Source organism: Nicrophorus vespilloides, unplaced genomic scaffold, assembly GCF_001412225.1.
Source record: "Nicrophorus vespilloides isolate i.1.1-1 unplaced genomic scaffold, Nicve_v1.0, whole genome shotgun sequence".
Taxonomy (NCBI): Eukaryota; Metazoa; Arthropoda; class Insecta; order Coleoptera; family Silphidae; genus Nicrophorus; species Nicrophorus vespilloides.
This window is the reverse complement of record NW_017099646.1, coordinates 16,362-42,475: the sequence shown is the minus strand read 5'-3', so window position 1 is coordinate 42,475 and position 26,114 is coordinate 16,362. Positions and strand designations below refer to the sequence as shown.

The 26,114-nt window shown below is 34.3% G+C and overlaps 3 protein-coding genes across 5 annotated transcripts in view; all 3 read left to right on the top strand.

Annotated features, from left to right (window-relative positions):
• LOC108565008 (E3 ubiquitin-protein ligase RNF220-like) overlaps positions 1-11,481 on the top strand; it is a 50,725-nt gene extending 39,244 nt beyond the window's left edge. The window contains exons 4-9 of one of the 3 annotated variants that reach the window (XM_017924229.1): positions 9,805-10,010; positions 10,071-10,217; positions 10,269-10,371; positions 10,420-10,832; positions 10,893-10,967; positions 11,035-11,481. In XM_017924229.1, the coding sequence (XP_017779718.1) occupies positions 9,805-10,010; positions 10,071-10,217; positions 10,269-10,371; positions 10,420-10,832; positions 10,893-10,967; positions 11,035-11,106 (1,016 nt within the window). In that variant the 3' untranslated portion in view covers positions 11,107-11,481. Of the gene's footprint in view, positions 1-9,795; positions 10,011-10,070; positions 10,218-10,268; positions 10,372-10,419; positions 10,833-10,892; positions 10,968-11,034 lie in introns of all 3 variants that reach the window. The other 2 variants (XM_017924230.1, XM_017924228.1) reach the window with 2 other exon arrangements.
• A 455-nt stretch (positions 11,482-11,936) lies between these two features.
• On the top strand, positions 11,937-14,631 carry LOC108565004 (V-type proton ATPase subunit S1). Its single transcript, XM_017924225.1, has 7 exons — positions 11,937-12,131; positions 12,267-12,640; positions 12,693-12,778; positions 12,839-12,984; positions 13,041-13,139; positions 13,200-13,368; positions 13,914-14,631. Exons 1-7 carry the CDS (start codon positions 12,022-12,024, stop codon positions 14,124-14,126), a joined length of 1,197 nt encoding a protein of 398 aa, XP_017779714.1. The 5' UTR covers positions 11,937-12,021; the 3' UTR covers positions 14,127-14,631.
• A 3,755-nt stretch (positions 14,632-18,386) lies between these two features.
• LOC108565003 (striatin-interacting protein 1 homolog) lies at positions 18,387-22,259 on the top strand. Its single transcript, XM_017924224.1, has 9 exons — positions 18,387-18,566; positions 18,690-19,093; positions 19,150-19,639; positions 19,696-20,064; positions 20,120-20,364; positions 21,085-21,312; positions 21,370-21,541; positions 21,597-21,801; positions 21,859-22,259. The coding sequence occupies exons 1-9, from the start codon at positions 18,402-18,404 to the stop codon at positions 22,113-22,115; spliced, it is 2,535 nt and encodes an 844-aa protein (XP_017779713.1). The 5' UTR covers positions 18,387-18,401; the 3' UTR covers positions 22,116-22,259.
• Positions 22,260-26,114: the final 3,855 nt, after the last annotated feature.

Here is a 26,114-nt window from a genome sequence, read left to right as displayed (position 1 = left end):
AGGAGAGAAGAGGATCGGATCCAGGTCGTTCCGTAACGAATTTTCGCCTCCTCGAAATTGCTACGATAACCGGATTTAGCTTTTCATTTTTCTGCCACGTTGGTTTGATGATCGGCAAGCGTCTCATGTTTATATGTTCCTCATTTCCCCTCTGTCGCGCTTGACTCTCCACCGATCCAATACCAAGTGCGGCGGGGGAAGAAAAAAAATCTATTTAACTACATGCATTTCTTTCGTCTACTTCTTCTTCCTTTTTTCATCGCTGCTGGAGGAAGAGCGATCCTTTGAAATAAAAACCGCTCAATCCTGCAGTTATAAAAACCGTGCAAGCAACGCTTCCTATCCTCATGCCCCTGCTCATCCTGTCCAAACGAAATAAAGGAATCGTCATCCTCCCACCCGTCGGGACCTGTCAAGAGAAAACCTCCTTACGCTTTTATTATATACACATATATACATACATATTCGGTATGCGGGCAAAGCCTGGATGAAATTTGAATGTCAACACGGATCAGGCCGGCAGGATCTTGATCCAGGACTCTTTGCGCCTCGTCTTTTCTAACCCCCCAAAGGATTCGGAATATCGGGGTGGCTGTCAATCACAAGTTAGGTCCAGTTAGAGTAATAGCCTTGCCGTCCGCCTCTTGACTTCGCCCTGCTCTCATATATCTCTCAATTAGGGTTTGATTTGATCGCTGGACCACTCTCGGCTAATTTCGTTCCGGCCTTATAATTCAATTTGGTAACGCCTCGGGAGCCTGCATTTCGTATAAGTTGCATAATGAGCGGCGCGGGCAAAGGGAAGCCGTTTTTCTTTCACGTCCGTTTTATTCGCTCCTTTTTGGAGGAGTACTGCGTTTCTCTTTCACGTGGAATCCAGTTAAAGGGGACGGAATTCCTCTCGGCCGAGGATGTATCTCTCTTCTCCCTCTCTTACACAAGCACGCATTCCATCTCTTGTAGATGCAAAATTAATTGCCCTAAATTAACCCTTCCCGTTAATTTTGCGGCGCAATAAATCTAGAACCTTCATTTGCGGACGTCGATGCAGGCAATCATACACAAGAACATCTGTTACGTAACTGGAATCAGGCGTCGTCCTCGAAAGGGGAGAGCAATCTTTGACGAAGAGTAAGCGAGTAAAGGAGACAGAAAGAGACGAGACATCAAGAACGAAAGAGAGAGATACAGTAGACAGAGATATTACTTAATTTGTTTCGGTATTTTTTTTTTCCTTATAGGGGTTTTCTTTTTGCTTTGGTTTTCCGATTCAGCGGAATTAATAAGTGAATTGTTACGGGATTGGTCTTATTAATTCTCTGGCCTTTGCTAAGGTTCAATCTTTTTTTTTCTCATCGAAGACCTTTATATAAGAATAACAGACAATTATGAAACATAGAGTCATTATTATTTAAGATTATTTAAGATTTTTGAAATATTTACACAATATGTGAAAAAATGAAAAATAATACATGCAATATTTTGCACAAACCTTGAGAACATCAATATTTTGTCTCTATAAAACTGTAAAATTGTTTCAATTGTAACAAAAGTAAACTTTATAAATATTAAAAAATATCAAGTGTTAAAATCACGTATTGTTTAACTTTTATAAGCTGTGAAATATCTAATTTTGTGCAATTTGTCCATCATCTTTTTCTAATACAAATCAAATATCTTCTTCATTCATTTATATTAATACTAGAAGATAAATCGTGTAAATCAAATTAGCTGACCAGAAGACTTAACTAATTTAGCCAAATTCCCCCAAAAGATATTACTTAATCCGTGGAATTTTCCTTATGCGATTTTTGTCGGTTTCCCAAAATTCACGGATCAACGGAATTAATAAGTGAATTGTTTCGAAATGGGGCTTATTAATTCTCTGCTATATATATTATTTTTTTCCGCTTTCGAAGCCAGGGGTTGTAGTCTCGAGTTTTTCCTTCCCTTCGAGGCTTTAATCTGGTGGGAATCGATTCGCGAAATGTTGCCGGCTTCATTACGGTTATATGAAAATCGCTTAGCGGCCACCTCTCGAGGGGGTGTTATATAATCTTTCCATATATATACACACACAAACGATGTTGGCGATGCGGGAACATCAGCTGTAGCTATAGGTTATAGCTATAGCTATATATTTGTTCAGGAGAAAAGTTGCGTTTTCATGCAGTACGTGTGCGGCGGGCGCGCGTGTTCTCGTCATTAGGAATATTACAAACGGGAAAACTAACTCTCATCCGCGCCATATGGTTCCAGTCAGTAAACCCCGACAGCGCAGGGTAATTTGGTGCGGTCGTGCGGTATCATTAGCAGGATTGACATCCAGCAAAATCCTCAACCTCCCCATATAACCCTGCCTCTCGTGTCTACCTTTACACCCATTCCATTCCCATTAACATCAGCGACTCCAATCGATCATCCCTAATCTCCATACATCAAGACACCGCCGCCGCGCGTCAATGCCAACAAGCGGCCAGCTTGACCGTAACCACTTTTTGCTCACCATTCGACCCCAACATTTCAGAAGGTTTTGCATAAAAAAAAACAGAAAGATATAAACAAGTAAAAAATGTACCGAATCGGAATTGATTGTTTTACAACTTCAACACTTTACAGCAACATATGGTAATGCTATTAGTAATCTACAAAATTTCTTCATTTAACTACATACAAATATTATTCATATAAGGAAACAATGAATGAAAAAGAACAAAAGTAATGGTTTGCTAGGAACTTGTTAACATTTAATAAGAATAAAGCAACTTTGTATCAAAAACAAAAAGGAAATTAACAATGTAGTAGTAAATCAGACAAATACTTCTGAATGAGATGTATCTCTCATGCTGGTACATACTTATATGTCGGATCAATGAGTCAACGACCTACACTAAAATATCTTCCGGACTTAGATACATATAAGCAGTTACTTTTCATTTCAATATTTTACAACCTACTAACAATGTAATAATAAAATTTGATGCAAATTAAAAATTATATGGAACATTTCCTATATGCACCTTTTTTGTTAATGTACTTTAAAATAATCCATTGATTATTGTTTTTAACACAATACATTCCAAATCGTTTTGTCAAATTTAGTACTTTTTTTTATTATAAATATTTCGTCAATATCCAGACTGTATCAAATCGGATTAATCGAGGACTTTAAAACATCATAAAAATAAAATGTACAAGAAGAGAAAAAAATCGATATATTTGTTTAGAACATTTTTATTTGGGAAACGCGTATTAGCAACAACAAATAAGATAACAACTAAAATTTGAGCATACTGCCACCATAAAACGATGTAGCTTTTATTGTTATTATACATTTTTTTCCGCTCAGTATTATGTGATTGTTTAATCTTGCGAATGGCAATTATAAAAGCATTAATAAAAGTTGGATGAGGCTAATTCGATGAGGGGAAATACATGCACATCGCCTCTCCCGTACACAGGTATGTGTGTGCCTGTGTGTGTGTGCGTGCATGTGTGACATATGGCCATACGTAGCTTAATCTCATTAGTTAGGAACAGTTGTGTCTATACACACTCCGGGGGCCGCGATATCTCGACAATGTTTTATCAATTTCGGCTGTTTGCTGTTATTTTATTATTATTATCCTATTTGCAATAGGAAACAACACATCATTATGAAATCTGTTTTACAAGCAATGATAAATTAATGATATCGATTCGTAATTATCTGCTTGTCCCCTTCAATTTGGCGCAGAAGATAAAGTGTCTGTTATTGATACATTTATTTGTTGTTGTTGTTGGACTATGTTCCAACACGTAGACCGCATCTGCTACAGGATTACTTATTTTATTTAGAAGGTATTAAGTTGTAAATCTCAACCACTGGGGGAAGATGAGAAAAAAACGAATTGAAATGAGATGGGCTTTATGTTGTTTTTTTTGGGTGTGTTGTTCATCTCCCTGCTGTGTTTCTCTTCCTGCGGGTTGCCGCATCTACATATAGATAAGTGTTGACCATTATCGTGACAGTTGCGGTCCTCCGGAGGAGTCCTAATCCCGCGGATCAACCGATGTGGGACCGCAGAGCAGAGCCGGTTTTGTAAAGGATTTGCGAAATGTAATTGGTTCAGCTGGTGTGGACACGTTGAAATCATCAATAGCTCTTCAGATTGCCGGAGCCAAGCTGTACCCAGCTTCCTTCTCAATACATCTATTCGCACCTACATCGGGACAATCAATATACCATGCAGATACTCAGTTCTTTTTTTATTCTTCTTCTTCATCTTTTATTTTATATTTCGATCAGGATGATACAGTATTTGATGCAAAATAATTATAGAGTCTACTAACTATATATTTTGGGGAGGGTTGCCGAATTTGGACCACTTAATTTTTTTATGCTTTATCTATAATTAACTACTTTATAAACTAATTGACTTCATTTTACCAATTAGATCCAACTATAACTAGGTAATATAAAGTAACAGATAATATAAATATTTGTAGCTATTAAGGTATTACGTATACTTTGATGCAAAGCGGATGAAATTGTTGCAATTTACGATTTACAAACCATATTCCTGGAAAATTTATCTTAAGACGATTGAAGATGCTGGACAATCAATAGTCCTTATATATGTAATACCACGGGCACTTGGTACTCCTTCTTTCTAATATATTTGTTTTATACTGCGATGGGGTTGGGGGTGTAGTCATGCATCTATTTGTCTGCGGTTTAGTCGAGGGGCAATAACTATGTGCGAATATGTGAGTGTGAAAAACTGTTATGATATGATATGTATGTTATGGTGGAGGAATGGCAAATGGTCCGTACTCCATTGCTTCCCGTTCGGGACACGGTCTGGCCGTCCGCTCGGAAACAATGGCCACAAAACTTTATTCAAGACATTTGCCATGTATATTTCAATGGATCGCTTTTATTCCGCCCATCTCATATACATACATACCACTTTTCCTCTTCGTCCTTCCACCCTCTCGAACGTCGCTTCTTTTGCTACTACACTTATCCTAGAACAACAACCCCATCGACAAAACTATTTATTGTTATTATTTCTTTCTCAACCAAATTTCAAGTCATTCTACATGCAAAATCATAACCCTAAATACGCAGAAATGAGCATAAACAAATTTACCCATTAGTCCTTGAATCCAATTGTAGTCTTCATTCACACCACAACAACAACTGCATAATAGACATACATATATTACATAATTCAATTCAATTGAGTAGAAATAATTCCGTTTAAATTGACCAAAATATATACATCGAATTTTTTACATAACATCAATTAACCAGCAACATCAATAAATATAATTAAACTTGCGTCTACAAAAAAAATGGAAATACCCATAAAATTGTAATTTGGTACAGTTTATGATTAATTTATATAAAATGAGTTTGTCTTGTACAAAAAATGGCAAAACCTCGCATAGTGCGAATTCTGCTAATATACCAGACTGTTTGAAACCGGACTAATCGAAGACTAAATAAAAATAAACTTGCACAAAAAGAAATTTGACGCTGGATTTTTTTTAAATTTTGTCACCTATAAAACATTTTTTTTTAAATAAAACTAATAATTAAGAAGTGTTAAGTAAATTTGTAATTTATTTAAATGGAAATACCCATAAAATTGTAATTTGGTACAGTTTATGATTAATTTATATAAAATGAGTTTGTCTTGTACAAAAAATGGCAAAACCTCGCATAGTACGAATTCTGCCAATATACCAGACTGTTTGAAACCGGACTTGCACAAAAAGAAATTTGACACTGGATTTTTTTTAAATTTTTGTCAAGAACCCGCACTCATCGAAGTATTTCTCTACTTAATCTTAATGTGTAATTTGTACCTAGAAAACATTTATTTTTAAATAAAACTAATAATTAAGAAGTGTTAATTAAATTTGTAATTTATTGAAATGTTTTTCGAATTTATATACATCGTGCTTCTAATGAATGTAACTATTCATAGCATTCACGATTCAATTGCAACAGTGCAAAAAAAAATTATCACTGTTGTCGGAAAGTGCAGTTAATTACAAGGAGAAATCGTTGCGTGCAAAATGGCCTTTCGAAAAATAAAACCCGTACTTTTTTATATGGCTTTAACATTTTTATATACATATTTATTACTCATTAAAAGTAGCCTCCATTTTATTATTTCAACACTTTGTGTTGTATACAAATTATACAACTATGTTAAGAAAAAAAAAATGTTTTGTTAAATAAAATTTTCAACAGTTTCTACTCATTTGTTTGTTACTAATTGTGCTCTATTGTTACAACTAATATATTTTTAGTTATTTTTATTGTTTGATGTTTTCAACACAATAAAATTGCGCAGTTGTATCTCTTCTTCTTTTTTGTTTGACAAAGATTTAGTAGTAACACGTGTATCTAAGAGAAGTTCCAGTTTTGGGAGGAGCGAAAAAAAAAGAGAACACGGAAGACAATGGAAATGAGGAGTCGTAACATAAAAGATGTGTTCAGAAATAATAAAATAAGTTTCTTGAATTTAAGCGACCCTCGAAAAGACGGCATCACCCCTTTCAATTTAATTAAGATTTCATAGTAGGCACCCCACCACCATCTGAAGGAGGAATGGGGGGATGATGGTGACGATGGCATAGGGTGCATCAGATCTCGCCAATCTAACAAAAATGTGTATATATATATATATTTCACGGTTATGAAACTGCCTAAGAGATGGGAATCTTTTGAAATTATTCCAAGCCGACGATTAAGATATTCATAATGGTTATGATGTTATTTCCAGGTCAACATGATAAATTTTGCGAAAACGAAACGCATTTTGTAATGAAATCATGATTATAGTTTTTATCATCTACATAATCTTGTTTTTCATATTCTTTATAAACAATCAAGAATCATTAAAGTAATTTGATAAAAAAAATATAGCGTCAAATTTTATTTACAATTTGTTTTAGAAGAATATGGATAAAACTGATATACTAGAAATCATACTTTGTAATATTTACAAGATATTAGAAGTAAAAAAAAAGAGACACAAGTACCAACAGATGATTTTATATTATTTATAAAATAAATGTTACGTAATAACAAATTATGGGTAAATTACTAAATATCTAGTTTTTTTTTCTATTATATAATTTTAGTAAAATTTAAATAACTAAATTAAAAGACAAGATCTTTGTAGGAATTTTAGAAATAGAAATAAAATTATTATAAAACAAAGTTTAAGAACAACAATATTACAAAACCTATCAATTTCTATTTCTATTTCAGAACAAATTTACTCATAATTGTTGAGAATCTGCTGAAATAATTTGCATAGGGTTATATAATTTATTTACGAAATATACCGAAATATATTATAAAAAAAGGTTTTAGAACACGAATAGAGAATTGCTATACACTTTAAGCCTGATAAACGAATAAATGTAGTTCGTGTTATGCAAACGGTAGTTGGATAATGCCAAGTACATTTTCCTTTGTTATGTGTATAATATGAAACGCATTGCGGGGTCGTGTTTGGAAAGAGGTGCGAAAGCACAAAAGAGTGTATATTATAGTGTTGATGTCAATAATGAATTTGTATGCAAACAGAGCGCGACATATGGTGCATGTAAAATTACAATTTTGGCATTTCCAGATTAGGTAATCTAGGGAACGGCATATGGGATTTACAAGTGTTTCATTCAGTAGCCGCAGTCCTTAAAGGGAATCGCGTCCGCATAACCCTAAACTAATAACGACGCTCCAAACACATATATATATATGTGTGTGTGTGATTGTGTGTATATATATATTTATGGTATGTTTTTCTCGTTTTCGGAGAAAATAGGTAATAACGCGGTGGTTTTCATAAGGGGCTTAAATGATGTAGGGTTTGGAGACGCGCGCGCGGCGGGGCGCATTTTATGAAGATATTAATTCTGAAATTGTCAAGTAGTGTAACACTTATTATACTTACAAAGTAATAACTGTTCTGTAAGATTAGTTAAAAGGGCTCGTCGCCGGGGCGGGCCAAATTAATTAATTAAATCTGGTATAAACACTGAGTGGCCCATCAGCACATTCGGGATCTTCTAATTCTTGAAGATCCGACCCTCCGAAAAAGACTTGGCCGTTTTAATAAAACGGCTTCTTCATCGCCTGCAAAACTTTTCAATACCGAGACAAGTGTCTACTCTCCTCACCTAGGGTAACCTAAGCCCTGGAGGGGAAATCGATTCGCAAATTGTGAAATGCACGCGAAGGATTATTTGGTGTCTTAAAACGGGGGTCGCATATTTTGTCGGTGTAAATTTCGAGTTGGGCTTGATGACTTAAGCCCGTTTCATCCCCCTTTTAGCCGGTGCTGATTTACGTTTCGAGAGGGGGGCACACATACACGCGCGCAGAGATACAAGGGGGGCACTGGCAATTAACAAGGTTAGCTCGGCTAATCCCATGAATGATGTCCGGACGGCGGCTGCTGATGGATCGTTCGGGCCCGCAGGTGCGGAACGGATCAGTGGTATCGCATGGGCATAGCAATAGCATGGTGGGTATATGTATAGCATGCGGGCCCCGCTATCGGGCGCTAAACAAATCCGCCAATCCTGGCCGCCGCCTCCAACCCCCCGCGACTATTAACATGACAAATGCTAATATATTTCACAGCCTTCAACGGGATCACAACAGATGAAACTGATATATTTTTCCGCCTAACCACTCCATTAACTATCCCCGCGAATCTCAACATCCAGGCGAAGAATGAAATCCGGGAGGTGGAAGCAATCAAAGAAGACGGGAAAATTAAAAATAAAATCGTTTTTTGTTGCTCCAATTAGTTACCCTCATTTATATGGAGCGCGCCCCTCACGAGTGCAGCGCACACGTACTGCAAAAAAACGATGGGGCGCCGGTCGAAATATTAATACCGCTCGGCATAATGCACGTAATTAATTTAATTACTCTTTTTACACTCGATTCACGTGTCCCCGGACACATGTAATACATAACCGGTGAAATAACAATAAACGATTAAAATTGAATAAATCCCCCTTTTACTGCCGGCGTTGCTCTCGCATACACACACACACGCTCGCATACAAATGCGAGTACATGTATACAAATACATGCATACCCATACAAACGAGACCATTAAATGCGCGACTAACTCGCGTATATTCATATCCACATTCCAGAGTAAACGCCATTACCGCAAAATGCCTCAATTAAATTAATATGCGCCCTCCCTCTATCAAATCATTGTTTTAAACGATTGCACACGCCGAAATGGTTCATATTTCACGGATATTGCCGCAGCGGCCGTTGCGCCCCCTTCCTTCCCCCTCGACCGTTGCCGCCGCCCCCCGAAACTTCGCTTCTTTGGCGGGGGTTACTCACCCCCTGCCGCAGCCAATCAAAACTATTAATAATTGCGACGTCAATCTGGCGGACCGCAACATTTCAACTTGCCAACTTTATGAGTTTTATTAAGGAACATTAAAATGTCAAACGGGTACACCCTTATTGGTATTTTAGATGACGGGTTGCCACACTCTTGGGAAATAATAAGCTTCTATGTTAGAAGAACGAAAGACCTACAACAAATCTCTTCTCAAAAAAAAGTTTCTTAATAATTATCAAAATTATTTATAGAAATTCTGAAAATTTGTCAATTTTTGTATTTCTACTGATTAGTTTATTTGGATTGGATTGGATTATTTGTATAAATTGGAATATTAATATAATGGGGATAATGGGATAATTTTATAAAATATATGTGTGTACAAGTAGAAAAAATTCAAGCATTATAGACATTGCAGTTAATAAAAAGAAACGGGATCCATCAAGCTGTCCGGTGTGTGGTCTTACAATCCCACCAGGTGATCTGGAGACGCACTTCATGCACGAATTGGAGAGACTGTACAAGCTGAATGGAACTGGTATAGCGGCTGGAAGGAAGAGGGCTCATGAACCAGGCAGGCCACCAGCGCTTCCTGGCGATAGCGGTCCTGAGGGCCGTTGGGAGGTAAGACTTCGATTTGTTTGTACAACCTAGATCTATTTCTAATGCACGGATATGATTCAGACGTTCCAAAGAATAAAAACGAACAGACAGGGCAGATTGAGGATCAAGATCCGCAAACGGAAGACGGACGATTGTCTGATTTGCATCGACCGCGTGCACCGAACTCCAGAGGAGATGAATATGCATGCCCAGCAGTGTCTCAGAAAGGTAAATAACGAAGATCTCGAACGGAACGGAATTTGATTAATAACCTTTCAGAATGTGGGCCACGATGAGGATGAGACCGTTGATGTCGAGGGCGATTCCGAGTTCGAGGAATGGGCGGAAGGGCAACGCCGGAGGACGAACTCCCTAATAGCTGGTGAGTTTGAGCGATTTTAAATTTAAATTTCGTGTTTTTTGTATGAAGGGTGGTTTCGTTTAGGGGCGACGCCAAGTAGCACGGGCAGATTGAGCGCTGATGTGGACGGCGAGGGGGACGATGTCATCGTGGACGGGGATGAACCGGAGGAGTCCACATTTGGACCTACACAGTACACCGAATCCGACGTGGTGATAAAGCTGAATGAAGACAAGAAGGAGGATAGCGAGGGTGTGCAATCTCAAGTGGCGACGGTGAATTCGAGCGGAGATGTCGAGGTGAAGCTCGAAAGCCACGGGCAACAATGTGATAGTAATGTAAGCACATCGGATGCGGAACCTAGCAGCAGAGCTCAGATGATTGAAGAGCTTAGGAATCGCATACGTCAGTTGGAAGCCGAAGGCAACGGAGAGATGGCCACCACCACGGACCCGGAAGACTACAAATGTTTAATATGTCTAGTAAGAACTTCCTACCACCAACCAATAGCTTCAATACGTAACCAATATAATCTCTTATAGGAACATTATAAAAAGCCCGTTATATCCACCGTCTGCTGGCATGTGCATTGCGAGGAATGCTGGCTCCACACTCTGGTATTACCGCTACCATAACACACCTTCCAGATTGATTAACTAATTCAATGTTTTTATTTGATTTCAGGGTAGCAAAAAGGTTTGCCCCCAATGCAGCATGATAACGTCCCCAACAGATCTTCGCCGGATCTTCATGTAAATCCTCCTCCGATTTCAAGAACTTTAAACTCATCATAAGCTACTTTGTTTTTATCTGTTGCTGACTAGAGTAATGTCATTGTGTAATACAAAACGAAAAATAATATTTCGCACACCGTACTTATATTTGCACCTATATTGTAGTCTAGAGACGTAATAGCATAACACTTTTCTCTTCTCTCTCAAAAAAAAATAAGAAAAAAAAACATATATGTATGTATGTAACATTTGCATTATTCAATATTTAAAAGAAGAAAACTCATATTGGTGTGCTGTTCCTAAAACGTTGTCCCAAACATTAATTTTAATGATTATAAAACCGCCTCCTCCCCACATTTTCTGCATTTGCCCTCCCGTTGTTTTATTTGATTTGTTTTCATTTTAAGTTTTATCTCTATCTATCTCTCTAAAAAAAATGTTGTTGGTTTATTATTTATAATTTATCTATGTAAGATGAAATATGTACTATAAATTTAATATTTATGTTGTATAGCAGTTTTAAATTTTAATATTGTATTATATATATATGAAGTAAACAAACAAAAAATAATAAAAAAAAATATTATAATAATTATTACTATGTATGTATAACCTTTGAGCATCAATGATGTGTATATTATATGTAGATAATTAAATTAAACGTACAAAAAAAAGTTTAAATTTTCAAGTTTTAATTTGAATCTTAGATCGGTGCTTGTAGCGCCACCTCAGTTCCAATTCCCCAAGTACCATCCCATCAAAATCTGATGTAGGTATCATGGAAGGTTTTCAGCTTGGTATTATACCATAGATGGCGCTCGAAACCACCACCCTACCACCACAAACATATGATTGTCAAACCCATATATCTAATTTTCACGTGATCCTCGACCAGTTCTTGTGATCTCGTTATTAATCGTTCAGTACTGCAATCAATATGGGCTCCAGCCGGTTATCATATTTGTTTCTGGCAATTTCTGTGTTCCAGTTCCTTGGGGCTGGTATTTGCACAGAATTGGTACCTGTCTATCTATGGGAAACCACAAAGTAAGTGAACTTTTACTAACAATTTGTTTAACCACACCTACCCTTAATGCAACTACTCACTCATATACTAATCACATGATTCTCATTTGTGATGTTGTAAAACATAATTGGTACAACATTCTGTCTTGCTTCTAGATCAAATGAAATTGTTCCGGCTATTGGTCATGTGAATGAGGGCACATTCAAAGAAATCTTATTGGAAAAAGTCGAAAAGAGCAACCCTCAGATTGTGGTTTTCGCAGAGCCAAATCTGAGCCCAGAAGATTTTGTTGTTCAAGACAAGAAAACATTCCAAAATGTAGCCAAAATCAGTTCCACTGTGCAAGTGAGCTACATGCCCTTGGTTGAGAACCCTGTTGAAACAGTTAAAGACTTGCTAACTAAGGATGTCACTGTAGTATCGATCAACGAAATTTTGAACAATGAATTGCCTGAGTCTAGGGTCCTAATTGTTAACTTAAATGATGCTAAAGACGATGAGGATAGGATTGATATGCTTAGAAGACATGGTAAATTTTTTAGTAGATATTTAAGAACATATTTAAATTAAATCATTTGTAGATGCCACAATTGTTGAATTGTATTCCAAAATCCTTAAACAGCACAAGCATGTTCTGGCTATCTTGACTGGCCTCCATTCCTCATGGGTAATACAATTATTTATGTAATAGTACATTATAATCATATGACTGTGTCTAACTTCTTAGGTTGTACCAGAACAAGCAAAAAGCCAACGCCAAAGTCGTCACATTTTGGCTGATGATACGGAAAAGGAAGAACACAGAAGTTTTGCTAAAGGAGATTTCTTTTTGATGTATTTAGGATCGGGGAACTTGGTAAAAGGCGATAAAATGTAATATACTTTCAAATTATTATGTGCTGCTTTACATATAATTCATCTCATTCTAGTGAACCTTTCAAACTTAAGGAATCTGATATTGCCTATAGCCAAAATGAGACCTTTAGTTTTGTAACAATGACCACCAATTTAACCATCCCAGAACTGCGGTAAGTACAAAATGACATAACTGATCTCCAAAAACTATCAAAATCTATCAATCTTCACAGATTTACCATTTATAACCAATCTTATGGATACTGGCACTTTATCGAACTTCAGTACAACAACGAATTTTACAAGATCAACAAGACCTTCGCCCCAATGAAATTCTCCTACCATTGCCATAACTACTCCATCTCTATGAAAGACATGCGCATAGATTTCTTGGGATTGCAGGTAAAACAATATAAATTTATGCAAAGAATCCTATAAAAAGTAATATTTAAATAACGTTCTATAAAATCATAAAACAAAATACCTTAATCCTGAATACCCTTAAATCAATTACGTAACGTAACAGCATAGGATTATTAATGAGGTAATACAAATATTTCAGAAAGAAACATTGATTAAGTAATTAAAAATACATTAACTAAATCTGCAACGTAAAATTATTATGTTTTTGTTAATTCAACAATTATTTAGTCAGTTTAGAATATTGGATTATATACAATGTTTTCTTGGTATTGATTTAACTAGAGACTTGTGTGGATGAGAACCATAAGTAGGTCATTTGTAAAGTATTATATTTATTTTAATCACGTACCTTTTAAACTGATTACTAATGCAATACGCGACTAATTGAAAACTTTATTTGTCTATTAATACTTCTACCTCGATAAATTATAGATTTGTAACCTTGGATATGCTGAAAGATATAGATTTTAAACTCTGATATTGTGAAAGATATTTCAGATCGCTTTAATAATGTTTATGTTTAGATGCAATTCGGACCTACGAAGAATGTATCCAGATTCTCAGATTCCTACGACTGCATCGGCTTCACGTCTGCTCCAATTTGGTCAGGACTATTCATCAGCTTCATCTTGGTCCTAATCCTTACTGCCGGTTTGGTCATGATGATGGACATCAAGACTATGGATAGATTCGACGACCCCAAGGGCAAGACAATCATCGTAAATGCATCTGAATAAGCAGTAGTCTAAATAATCTTAGTGTCTAAGGATAGCAGATGCATTTAAGATCATTCTTTAAATGCGTCCATTATCCTGACGAGCCTTCCATTTGTAGCTCAGTGTGTTTAAATAATAACTCTTGGAAATATTTTTTTTTACAAGTGACGGTTACATTGTGATATATAGAGCTCATTATTACCTCACTTGTCCATCAGATTAAGTTTTAGTTAATTAGGCCTAACGATGAAAGTGGAAACGAGAGATAAAACAAACAAACCCGCGGTATTATAGAGGTAACAAACAAGCAACAAACCCAAAACCTGTTAAGTTTCGAGTCATCCGTATCATCCTAACGTTTTGTTGTTAGAATCGTTTGAATTCAATTACACGTAAATGAAACAAGAAAATGGGTTCAAGGCCGTTCTTACATTCCGTTCAAGCTCTTTATACCATGAATGATACCTAGCCTTAACCAGTGTTCACGTTCGTTCATTTTTTTACGCACACTAACAACAACAACAAACAAAAAAACTCATAACTATCGAATTTGCTATTCCTTATACATGTAATGATTTAAACGATTTTAATGTCAACGCTTGGTAGCTTTTAATGTTATATACACTATTTACTTTCGGAATGTCTATTTTGGAGAAAACCGAAGAAAACTAAACAAAGAAAATAAGACGAAGAACGCAACTTTTTACCAACATTTGGGGTAATTTTAGAATACTATTGTATTTTAAAAGTGGCCTTAGTTTTACTAGTTAGTAAGTAAATAAATGAAAATATTAATGAATACATGAAACTTTGCACCACAGAGTTTCACCTGTTGAAAAAAAGTTACTAAATGAAAAGTATTGAAAGTAACCTAATGATATAGCTAAGGAAAAAAAAATATATATGTTAAAAACAGAAAGAATACTAATAATAATAACTACGCCCACTGTGGATTCACTTATTTCGGGTACATATCATTGTTATTCATTTTAATAAATTCAATGTTATATATATATAAATATATGTGAGTGTATAAAGTCATACTGTATATTTTATTAGACATTTAGGTGATGGGGTAGAAAAAAAATGTTATATCATATTATATCAATGTTTCAATTTGTTATGTAAATACCGATAGTTTTTTAGATGGATATTCATATACAACATAGAGCTCAAGCAACATGAAGCATTTAGAAATCTGTTGCCGTTTTGAACTGTAGATATTGTACTGTAATTAGACTGTCGTCATAATAAACCTACGAAAAAAAAAAAAACTACACACACAATACCTACATTAAACACACCTACACATCGTTACACCTTCCATACAGTCGAAGCACTGCTTAATAATCCTTACATGAAATGCAATTAAATGTGAAGCATCTTCATGTCTTCGATTAGTAGAATGAATGTCATTACACATCAGAACCACCTATTAATGTACAATGAATGTATATCAATGGATCTGCACAATAAACATAAAATGTATATGTTAATATTGTTCTGCATAGAGTAGGATATTCCTTATAAAGAGGATATAAGTGTCTAATATATAGAAAAATACTCATTTTATTAGATCATCAAATCTAAGATCTGTAGTCTGAAACTTATAATCACTTTATGAGTGACTGATTAAATTGTATGAAACACAAATCATCAATATAAAACGTTTAATGTTATTGAGTTTCAAATTTTTAAATTTCCCGTCATCCTCAAGTTCCTACATAAGTAAAGATCAACTTGTTGCCTAAGCAAGTACAGGACTGTATCCAGCACAAAGTTCCTTAATATGTAAACTGTAATTATACACTTTGGCTCATCGTACATGTATTATTAGTTTAATCATACTAAGATAAGTAAACTTGTAGTGCGTCTTTATACTTTTGGAAGTAGAATAAGAAAATCTGTACAAGATACATGCAGATCATAAAGACACGGTTGAATATTACATTGAGGCAGCGGTTTCCAACCTGGGAGGCGCCAAAATTTTTAAATAAATTAATTTTTATACCATAATATCTTCAAATAAATAAAACGTGTCTATATTATTTAATCTATTAAAACAATAATTACCGCGGAAATTTTTTTTTGGGGAGTCGTAGTAGCATAAAGGTTGCATCAACAGATTTTTTAAATTAGATAACAAAGTCAGACAGACCTAAGACACCTGCAAAGATAAGCTTAAATTTCTTAATTAATCATTATATTAGCTGAAATTAACAGGGAAATTAATTAATCTTCTGGAATGACCATACCTTATGACAGGATCAGTATCAATGATGACAACAAGGAGTAACTTTTTAAATTAAACTGCTGTGTGTACTTATAAAAAAAACACTGAAAGTTGAATACAAATATATAGCCAAGGACAATAAACATAAGTTGATACTAAAACAATTAGAAATATAGATGAATATGTTCTGAAATATTCAAGAATGAAGAACGAATTAGACCAATTTGTATGTAATGTGTTATGCAACCAAACTAACTTCTTATAAGATTACTTATTAAAAAAATAAAACTTTTGAATATATATATATATAATAATTTTATTGTAAAATATCTGTAAAAATACACAAAATTTACTTAATAAATTTGTTACAACAAATGAAAAAATCTTATATGGGTCAGGACCGTATTCAGCTCAATGTACTTAATTTTTTCATCTGTAGTTAAAAAGTTTGTTTGAAACTTGTTCATGATTAGTTATTTTTAATATGTTATAAACTTTTCTACGGAACTACGGTCTTCATTCATAAGTATACCACAGTTTATATGAATGGTAATTTCAAAAACTAAATGCATTTTGTACGTGATTTAGAAACGCAGAGTCACGTGATTGCTGTTAAGAACCTTTGATTTTCTTTTGCTCCACTTTATCTTGTAAGTATCTTCTCTTTAATATGTGTAATCAATTGATAAGTTATATATAACTATACTAATTAATTTCTACCAATACTCAGATTATCGAAGATCGATAAATCGCGCAAATTTCTGAAATAATATTGAAAATAACTTTTTTAATAATCAAGCGAAAATTAGCCAAAATCTTCAGTAAGTTAGTAAATGTTATTAGAAGTACTTTCTATACTTATTGTTAGTAGGATTGTATGCATTTTCAAATATGTACTTATAAAAAACAAAAGTTTTAGCAACTATGAAAATCACCAACCTAACCTAAAAATGAACTGAAAAGTTTTAAATTAATTATGATGTTGTAATATTATAATAAAAATATATAGCAAAAAAAGTTGTTTTCTTTCAGTTAAATAAACAAATTTACTGTGGCAGCATTTTTATATAGTATAGTTTAGTATCTAATTAATTTAAAATCTACCATATGCGTTTTTGCATATTTTCAAATTATTACAGTGTATATATCTACTTTTGTAGTTTTAGAAATAATAATGGTTCGATTTCGGCCAATGACCAGCATGCTTCCTATATACCAGGACTTGCGGCTATTGCAGTGGTCTTGTTGGTATAAAACCTGTAAAAGTGAAGTAAGGTGGGATGGTTTATGCCTACGATGCCATTTGCGGTTTTGTAAGTACCATCATAAACCAAAAAAGCATCATTGCAAAGGACCACGCCTACTGACTATTTCGAAAGATAAATTGCGGATGGAGTTGCTCAACAAATGGCCCAAAAAGCTTTTGGACGCAACAAAGGTAGATCTAATGTTTCTAGACAAATCTTATTGTTACAAATTATTTTAATCATCAGGACAAAAGTCGACAGACATTAGAAGGTACTGAATTAAGCATAGAAGAATTTAAAGAGATCTTAAGTGAACCATGCCCACACACTATTCCGAAAGACAAATTGCGGATGGAGATGGTCGACAAATGGATCAAAAAGCATTTTTACGCACCAGAGGTAGGTCTAATGTTTCTAGACAAATCTTATTGTTACAAATTATTTTAATCATCAGGACAAAAGTGGACAGGCATTGAAAGGTACTGAGTTAAGCACAGAAGAACTTGAAGCGATCTTAAGTGAACCTTGATTAAGACGTTCATCAAGAAAGAAGTACTAGCGTCTTGTGATATATATTTATACTATATTAATTTTTTAAATATTTATTTTGAATTTTTTTCAATATGTTTTGTTTTTGAAAAGTTTATGTTTGCACATAAGTTTGCCTATAATGAAGGTTCATACAAATTTTAATAAACATTTGTAAAAACTGGAAGCAGAAAGAGTCTCTTCTTTACTCCTTTACTGTTATCGTATTAATTAGTAAAGTTATAGTTTTCCTTGTTTTATAACATAAACAATCCACAAGCACGAAAAATGATAACCATTGGTAACACTGAGTCTAATGATTTGCTTGTGAAGTGCAGTGAAGTGGTGGAGAAGAAGTATGCTGGGGTTGACGTTATGGATGCTAATGGGAACGGGAAAAGGAGTTTACCAAAGCTCCGTGAACTTATACGACGCCAAAGACACGATTCCGATGTAAGTACAATCATAACATATCATTATAGTATAGAAACGTAACTTATTGTATTCAATCAATGAGCGTTGACCTTTCAATGTCTACCAAAACCAAGATTAGTCATTGTTATTGTTTTCTCCAAGGGTGGCGGATGCGATTCTCCAGACCTGGATTTTATTTATGATGACACAGACAGCTATGCGAACGAAATTGCAGAGCTTTATAGCTACACAGAGCAGCCTGAGCTTCAGCTCAATGTCAAGGCTTTTGAAGATCAAATGGAACAGTACGGGCTGTTACCCAGCTGGCAGAGATTATCAATTCCACAGAAGAAATCTATTATCATGAAACTGCTTGATCAGCTGGAAGTTAGTAGTAAACCTCTGCGGATGAGGGCAGCAAGATGTATATTGTACATAGCACAAGGATGTTGGGCTGAAATGCAGTCTGACGCTGAGCAGCAGGAGTGGGCAAGGAAGAACTGCATGATACTGTATGATTTAGGTGTATTCAGTGCATTCACTGATCTTTTAAATATTGAAATTGAGTGAGTAGTTTTCTTTTAATAAATGTTTTTATTTATTGTGACTTATTTGTTTTTAGAAATAGCGCTGCTGCAAGAGTTGCAATGCGTAAACTGGCTGTATCTTTAGCGGATTCTCAAGATTTACGTGTTATATTATCAGTGCTTTACACCATAACAGAAGTTATAAGAAATGAAAAAGTGCTGGATTCGTCTGAGTATAAGATGCAAGTTGAAGCTTTCTGTAACGAGATAGCAAATCCGAATGGAGATGAGCTGATGGTCGTGAAATTGTTGGGGATGGTTACTAGGTTTTGTAGTGGTGTTGCGCCACATTTTCCAATGAAGAAAGTACTTTTGTTGCTTTGGAAATTGATACTGGTATCGTTAGGAGGGATGGAAACTTTGAAGCAGTTGAAAGCGGAGCGAAGGAAACGTGCTAATCTGCCTCCGCAGGATGAAGACACTATGGACATAGCAAAGACTATGAGGGCTTCTTCTCCTCCAGCAAGCGCCTCCGATTTAATAGATACGCAAAATCAAAAAAGGAATACCAGACCGTTTCGTAGAGTAATTTCATTAATAATAATCAAATATCAACAATCCTTCATTCATTGATATTTTAGGGGTTGATAAAACAAAGCTCTTTGGATGATCACGAATCGTTGGGGATGGAAATGGAAGGTGCGCTAGGGGGTGAGAACGGCGATGAAGGAACAGATTTAACAGCATACGATGAGAGACGTCCAATGGAGAACGGAGAAAATAATACTCAAATGCTCAGTAACTTCCAAAACAGGCCCAGCTCTCCGACGCCGATACCTTTGCCCTTACCGAAGGGCTTACCTTGGAAGCCGAAAGTACGACAAAAAGATATTGATCTATTCCTGGAGAACGCGAGAATGAAATTTGTTGGATACAATTTACAAGGAGACCGTGAAAGCTTAGCTGGGCTACCGCAACCAATTCACGAGGGTGTACAGATCTTGAAAGATGTGAATAGCAGCAATGTTTCACGTTAACTATAGCTATATCAAATATTTCTTTTAGCATATGTATACTTCTATAGCTGAGCTGCAGATTTTGAAGGAGGAAGAGATCGCCAGGAATCCTCTGTCGACGAAGGAGGATGAGATCGAAATGACACCGACGGAGATTTTGTACCAAGCAATGCTGCCTAACTTACCTCAATACATGATCGCACTTTTAAAAATATTGCTCGCCGCCGCACCTACCTCTAAAGCTAAAACAGATTCCATAAACATCATGGCAGACGTTCTACCAGAAGAAATGCCGTAAGTACAAATGTATAAAACTCTGAAATTATCCAATGTTTTCGTTATGAACAGAGTTCAATTACGTTATGAATTGAATATTTATTTAACATTTCTATTAGTAAATCTACTTAGAAATGTTGTGAGCTTTCAACTATTTATTACTTTAATGTCATTGAATATAGTTCTTATAATATTCCTGCCAATAATTAAAAGTTAACTTAGTACCTTAAGATAAAACTTAAAAGACAATGGTGACTTCATCTTCATAAAACTTAATTATATCTTCATTTATTTACTATTTCGTTATACTGAAGTCTACTGTAATTGCTTTATTGCTGACACCATGACGGAAATAATGGATTTTTTTTTCTAAAACAATTCCAAGATTGACCAATCTTGATAACAATCAGATTTTTGTAAAGATATCGTGGGACTTCAAGATATAGTGTTTGAATTAAATGATCAAAGTATTTTGTTCTTCCTATAGGCAGAATTGGTGAAGAAAATGAGATGGAAAGGGATTTAATGTACGTTTACTCAAGCTTCAATGTAGGTAATGGCAGGTGAAGTTACTTCAAGTAAATCAAGAGCATGACTTAACTAACGTATATTTGGGTAAAGTATGCTCACAATATTATTGGATTTACTTAACATTTTTTTAAGATGTGGTTCGGATTGAACTCAATTCCGATTTGTTACGTGCAGTGACTGTTTAAAATAAATAGTTTTTGTTTGCAGTATGACAGTTTTGCAATCGATGAAATTAGGAATTGATGTAAACAGGCACAAGGAGATCATAGTGAAGGCTGTTTCCGCGATATTGCTTCTTCTACTGAAACATTTTAAGCTAAATCACATTTACCAATTCGAATTCATGTCGCAACATTTAGTATTTGCTAATTGCATACCATTAGTACTGAAATTCTTTAATCAAAATATCATGGCTTACGTTGGCGCGAAGAACATGTAAGTAAAACAAAAACACTTAATGTGGATGTTGGTAATCAATCAATTATGTTCCAGGATTCCTATACTGGATTTTCCATCCTGCGTGATAGGTGATCAGCCGGAACTGACGGCGGATAGTTTGGAGATTGGCGATTCCACCTCTTACTCTTGGCGAAATATATATTCTTGTATAAATTTGCTCAGAATCCTAAACAAGCTGACCAAATGGAAACACTCTCGTATTATGGTAGGACTTTGAAGATTTGTTAAATTCCTCATGATTATTAAATTTCTATTTGCAGATGTTGGTTGTCTTCAAGTCCGCGCCTATACTGAAGTGCACCTTGAAAGTCCGACATGCTATGACTCAGCTTTACGTGCTGAAGCTGATGAAGATGCAAACCAAATACCTTGGTCGACAGTGGAGGAAGTCGAATATGAAAACCATCAGCGCTATTTACGCTAAAGTCAGGCATCGTCTTAACGACGATTGGGCCTTTGGTAACGGTAGGTTAACTCATAAATCTATAAGAAAATTACGTTTTTAACAAAGGTTTTCTTCAGATTTAGATGCGAAGCCTTGGGACTTCCAAGCTGAGGAGTGCGCTCTCCGTGCGTCCGTTGATAGGTTTAACAATCGCCGTTACACAAATAAACTGAAGGATGCGGATTTCGAACCGGTGGATAACTGTCTTAGTAGTGTACTTGGTAACCAGCACGAGCTTTCCGATAACTTCAAGAGGCACTACGGACTCTGGCTTGAGCAGGAGGTCTTTAGTGTATCCATTGAATGGGAAAAACTTCTGGTCGATCATATTTAATGTGTCTAATATTAGTTTTGTGTTTCAAACTCCACCACATCACTGCAAGATAATTCATACATTTCGTTATACCCCTATTGGTAATATTAATTCGACGATTATATTTAATTATCTTTTTTTTCGCAAAAACATATTTATTCATTATTATTATAATTGTTGTTTCAAAGCTTAGATAAGACAAGAACTTAAGCTAAGAACTATACATCAATATAACGTTTAAAAAATTGTCTACAGTTTTTATCAAGTTTCTAATATTAATAGTATAGCTCATCATTAAGTAAAGGCAACAGCCTTCTAAAAATCGATTTCTCATTCCTAATGCTAAGTTTATGGTTTGGACGACCATCGTCAATCTTAAAACGCATTTAATCAATATTTTACTTGTACAAATGCCTATAGAACAAATCAAACTTATTTAAAAGACAAGATCCAAATAATTTTTAAAACTAATTCAAGAAATTTATATTATTATTACATATATAACATCCCAGTAAATGACAAATTAAATGATTTCGTTGCAATTTCTGCATATAACTCGAGACTGAACTTAATTTTCCTTTCTTGATAATTAAAGACGTTTACAGATGTATTGGATTTCAAGTAATTAAGAAAAAAAACTGAAAACACGTCGCATTGCAACGTTTGTTATATAATGAGTTGCGCAACGATTCCTCGTTCCTGGTTATGTAATAATATAGAGAATTTCGTGTTACTTAGGAAAATCGAAAACGTCTATCGATTTTAACAACATTGCGCGAATTTTCAGGACCCTTCACAGTTTCGAAAGGCGTCGGTCTCCAGTTTACGTTTCTTTTTGAATTATGTAATTATCCTTGCTTGGTTATCCTGAAATTAATGAAGACGATGCATTTTCACCATCGACACAATTTTAATAGCTCAGCGGACGAAGCTTTTGCAAGGATAAATTTGAGTATAAGATGATGTAAATAGCTAGAATAATAAAAGATCAACGAAAAACATGACTATCGATTGGTATGTTTAACTTGAAGAATAATGTTTGCAATATGTGTTGCCTAACTTGGAATTTTAAATTTGAATAAAAACTATAGTATCTGTATTGTTATTTTGTTACGTAACGAATATTACGTAACTTTTGTTTCATAAAAAGGTGCGTAAGGGTGGCGCCCATCTTACGCAATTCTGAAATGCAACAAAAGTTTATTGGTTTTCGAATTATTATCGAAAATCGATTTATAAGTAAATCTTAATCACTTTTTTTCCAATTTCTGCAGCTCTTAGCAGACGACTCCGCGTCAGCACGAAGATGCCAATAGGCTTGTTGATTGATATTTATTTTGATAAGGGTGACGCCCTTACGCAAAATGAATATAAATACAGGCTTGTAGTTACCATAGTTTGGTCATAATTAATTATCAAACTTTGTATTGATAGTTTAGAAAAGAACGTTTTCAAAAATGGCCTGTATTTTCATATACACCAACTCTCAGAAGAGTTTTGGACATGAATGTTGATCTTGAATATAGACAGATTAAAATGAGTATAAATACAAGTTTGTAGCTGCCATAGCTTCGTCACAATTAATCATCAAACTTTGGTATTAGAAAGTTTGCAAAGCAACGTTTTCGAAAATAGCCTGTATTTTCGTAAGCACTTGCTTCTACAAGATTGTTGATCTAAAATATACAGAGATTAAAATAAGTGAAAATATAAATTGATAGTTATATGAAATACTTTTAATCTCTTTCTGGGAATTTGATGAAAATTAACATTTTTGTTATTCCAGTATTTTCAATTCATCTTCTCTTTCTATATATGTTATCCAGTCTCTAAGGATCATGTAGAAAGCAATAATAGAATCATGGGTGCTACAGGGTTCATAGTTGTTATCCATCTTCTTAATGAAGTAATATTTATGGTTACATTCAGCAGTTAAGATTTCCACTATTTGCAAATGAAAACTGCTAGTAAAGAATGCTTTCCACTTTCTGGGGCATGTTGCTATTAGCTCCACCTAAAATAATAATAATAGTATCAATGATTCTTGACTACTTACTTTATGACTATTAACAATTAATGCATTCTGTTCCACTAGTACTTGCCCGAAGTAAAATGTGAAGTTCAGAGAAAGGTTTTCCATCCAAGGAAATAGAAGAAGGAAGCAATGGAGCATGTTGTTCATTAAGTTTGCATTCAGAGCAATGTAGAATAAACTGGAAATCCAATAAATACCTTTAAATTTAACATGCATCAGTAACTGTCAGCGTAACAGCTGTAACAATAACAGTTCGCTCACTCACACAAACGTAAAATTCAAAAATTCAAATTACAACCAATCAGGAAGGACCTTTGCTTGGAGCTCAGATACTTCCTCGCACTCCTGGTCTCCTGGTGCAAATCCCAATTTACTGGCATTTTCTATAATCATTTTCGGGGGGCGACTTGCGTTTTTATTCGCGAAAACCGCCAACTCATTAAAGCCTAATAACTTTCTTATTAATTGACCAAAACTAACGTATTTTATAGCAAACGAAAGCCAAATAATTATGTTTTTAAAAAGTAAATTAAAATTTTCTAATATATATGATATAACCACTTGTTTAACTAATTTTTTTTCAATTTGCTGAAATACCTTCAGGTTTATTAAATTAATCGATTACCACTCGTGCTAATTAAACCATCAAATACACAAATTAAATACAAAACTACAACCTACAACAATGAGCTAATTATTATCAAAATCAAGCATTTTAATTTAATTTTCAATCCAAATAATGAACCTATCACTTAACCTAATGAAAAATAGCACAACAATATTATTTAGCACCTGACGAATCGATTCAGTCAAATTTTATAATTGATGCAATAGGAATAATGATGCTCTTTGAATATTGGTCGGCCGATCTCTGCGATCAATCATTGTAGTAAATATATTATGAGAATGGTACCTTCATATAAATAATTACAAAACTGCAAAAAAAATCAGATAAAATAAAATAATATGCATTATCATTATCTTTTTTAATTATATGTTAAATAAATAAAACACAAACATCATAGATGGGTTAATAATCAAGAGCTATGTAATTGATAATATATACTGTACAAATATAAATACAAACAATCAGATATAATAATGAAATATAATCTTTTCAAAGTTTAATAACTAATTTAATAATTCCCATGTTTTTTTTTTGCGTTTTTCTATCTGCTTTCTTCATTAAATACTATCCATCAGATCTCGGATATCAAGTGTTACTTGCTTATTTTTTTGCTTTATTATTCATCTCCAATTATTCTGTTTGTATCGATCGAAACATATTGCTTTTGTTCCATAAAGGGTGGCGTCCATCCTACGCAATCATGAAATGCAACAAAAGTTACGTAATTTTCGTGTAATTAAGAAAAAAACGATTTTTACGAAAATCCTATTCACTTTTAATATTTTTTACGTATTCAACAAATAATATTTTAAACATTTTAACATTATAAAAGCCAGAAATAATCTTCTAGTACAAACATATTAGTATCATAACTAAAAAGAATAAGTAATGTTGGTTGTCTAACACTAAAATATGAATTGATTCTAAATTGAAGAAATTATCAATCCAGTGATACAAATATTGACTATTAAAATTTGAAAACATCAAATAGATTCATACACAAATTATGTATTCAATGATATATAATATAAATATTAAAAATAATCTATATCATTCGTTCAATAGCATTTGACATTCTACTTAATTTAACATCTATACATTACATAATTATAAACAATTTAAACTTTAGCAAATTTATGATTTGAGTACATTTTGCAGTAACGATAATCTATAAGGATTTTGTTTATTAAATTATGGATTAAACAAAATTTATGAAGAATGAAGTTTAGGATATAGATATTTTAGGACAATGGGTATCTTTGCGTCTTATGCGACATCTTTAATCTGAAGAGAATATAAAAGGATACACATTGAATTGGTAATTAAATATTTGATCTCAGAAATGTTCGTATAAATT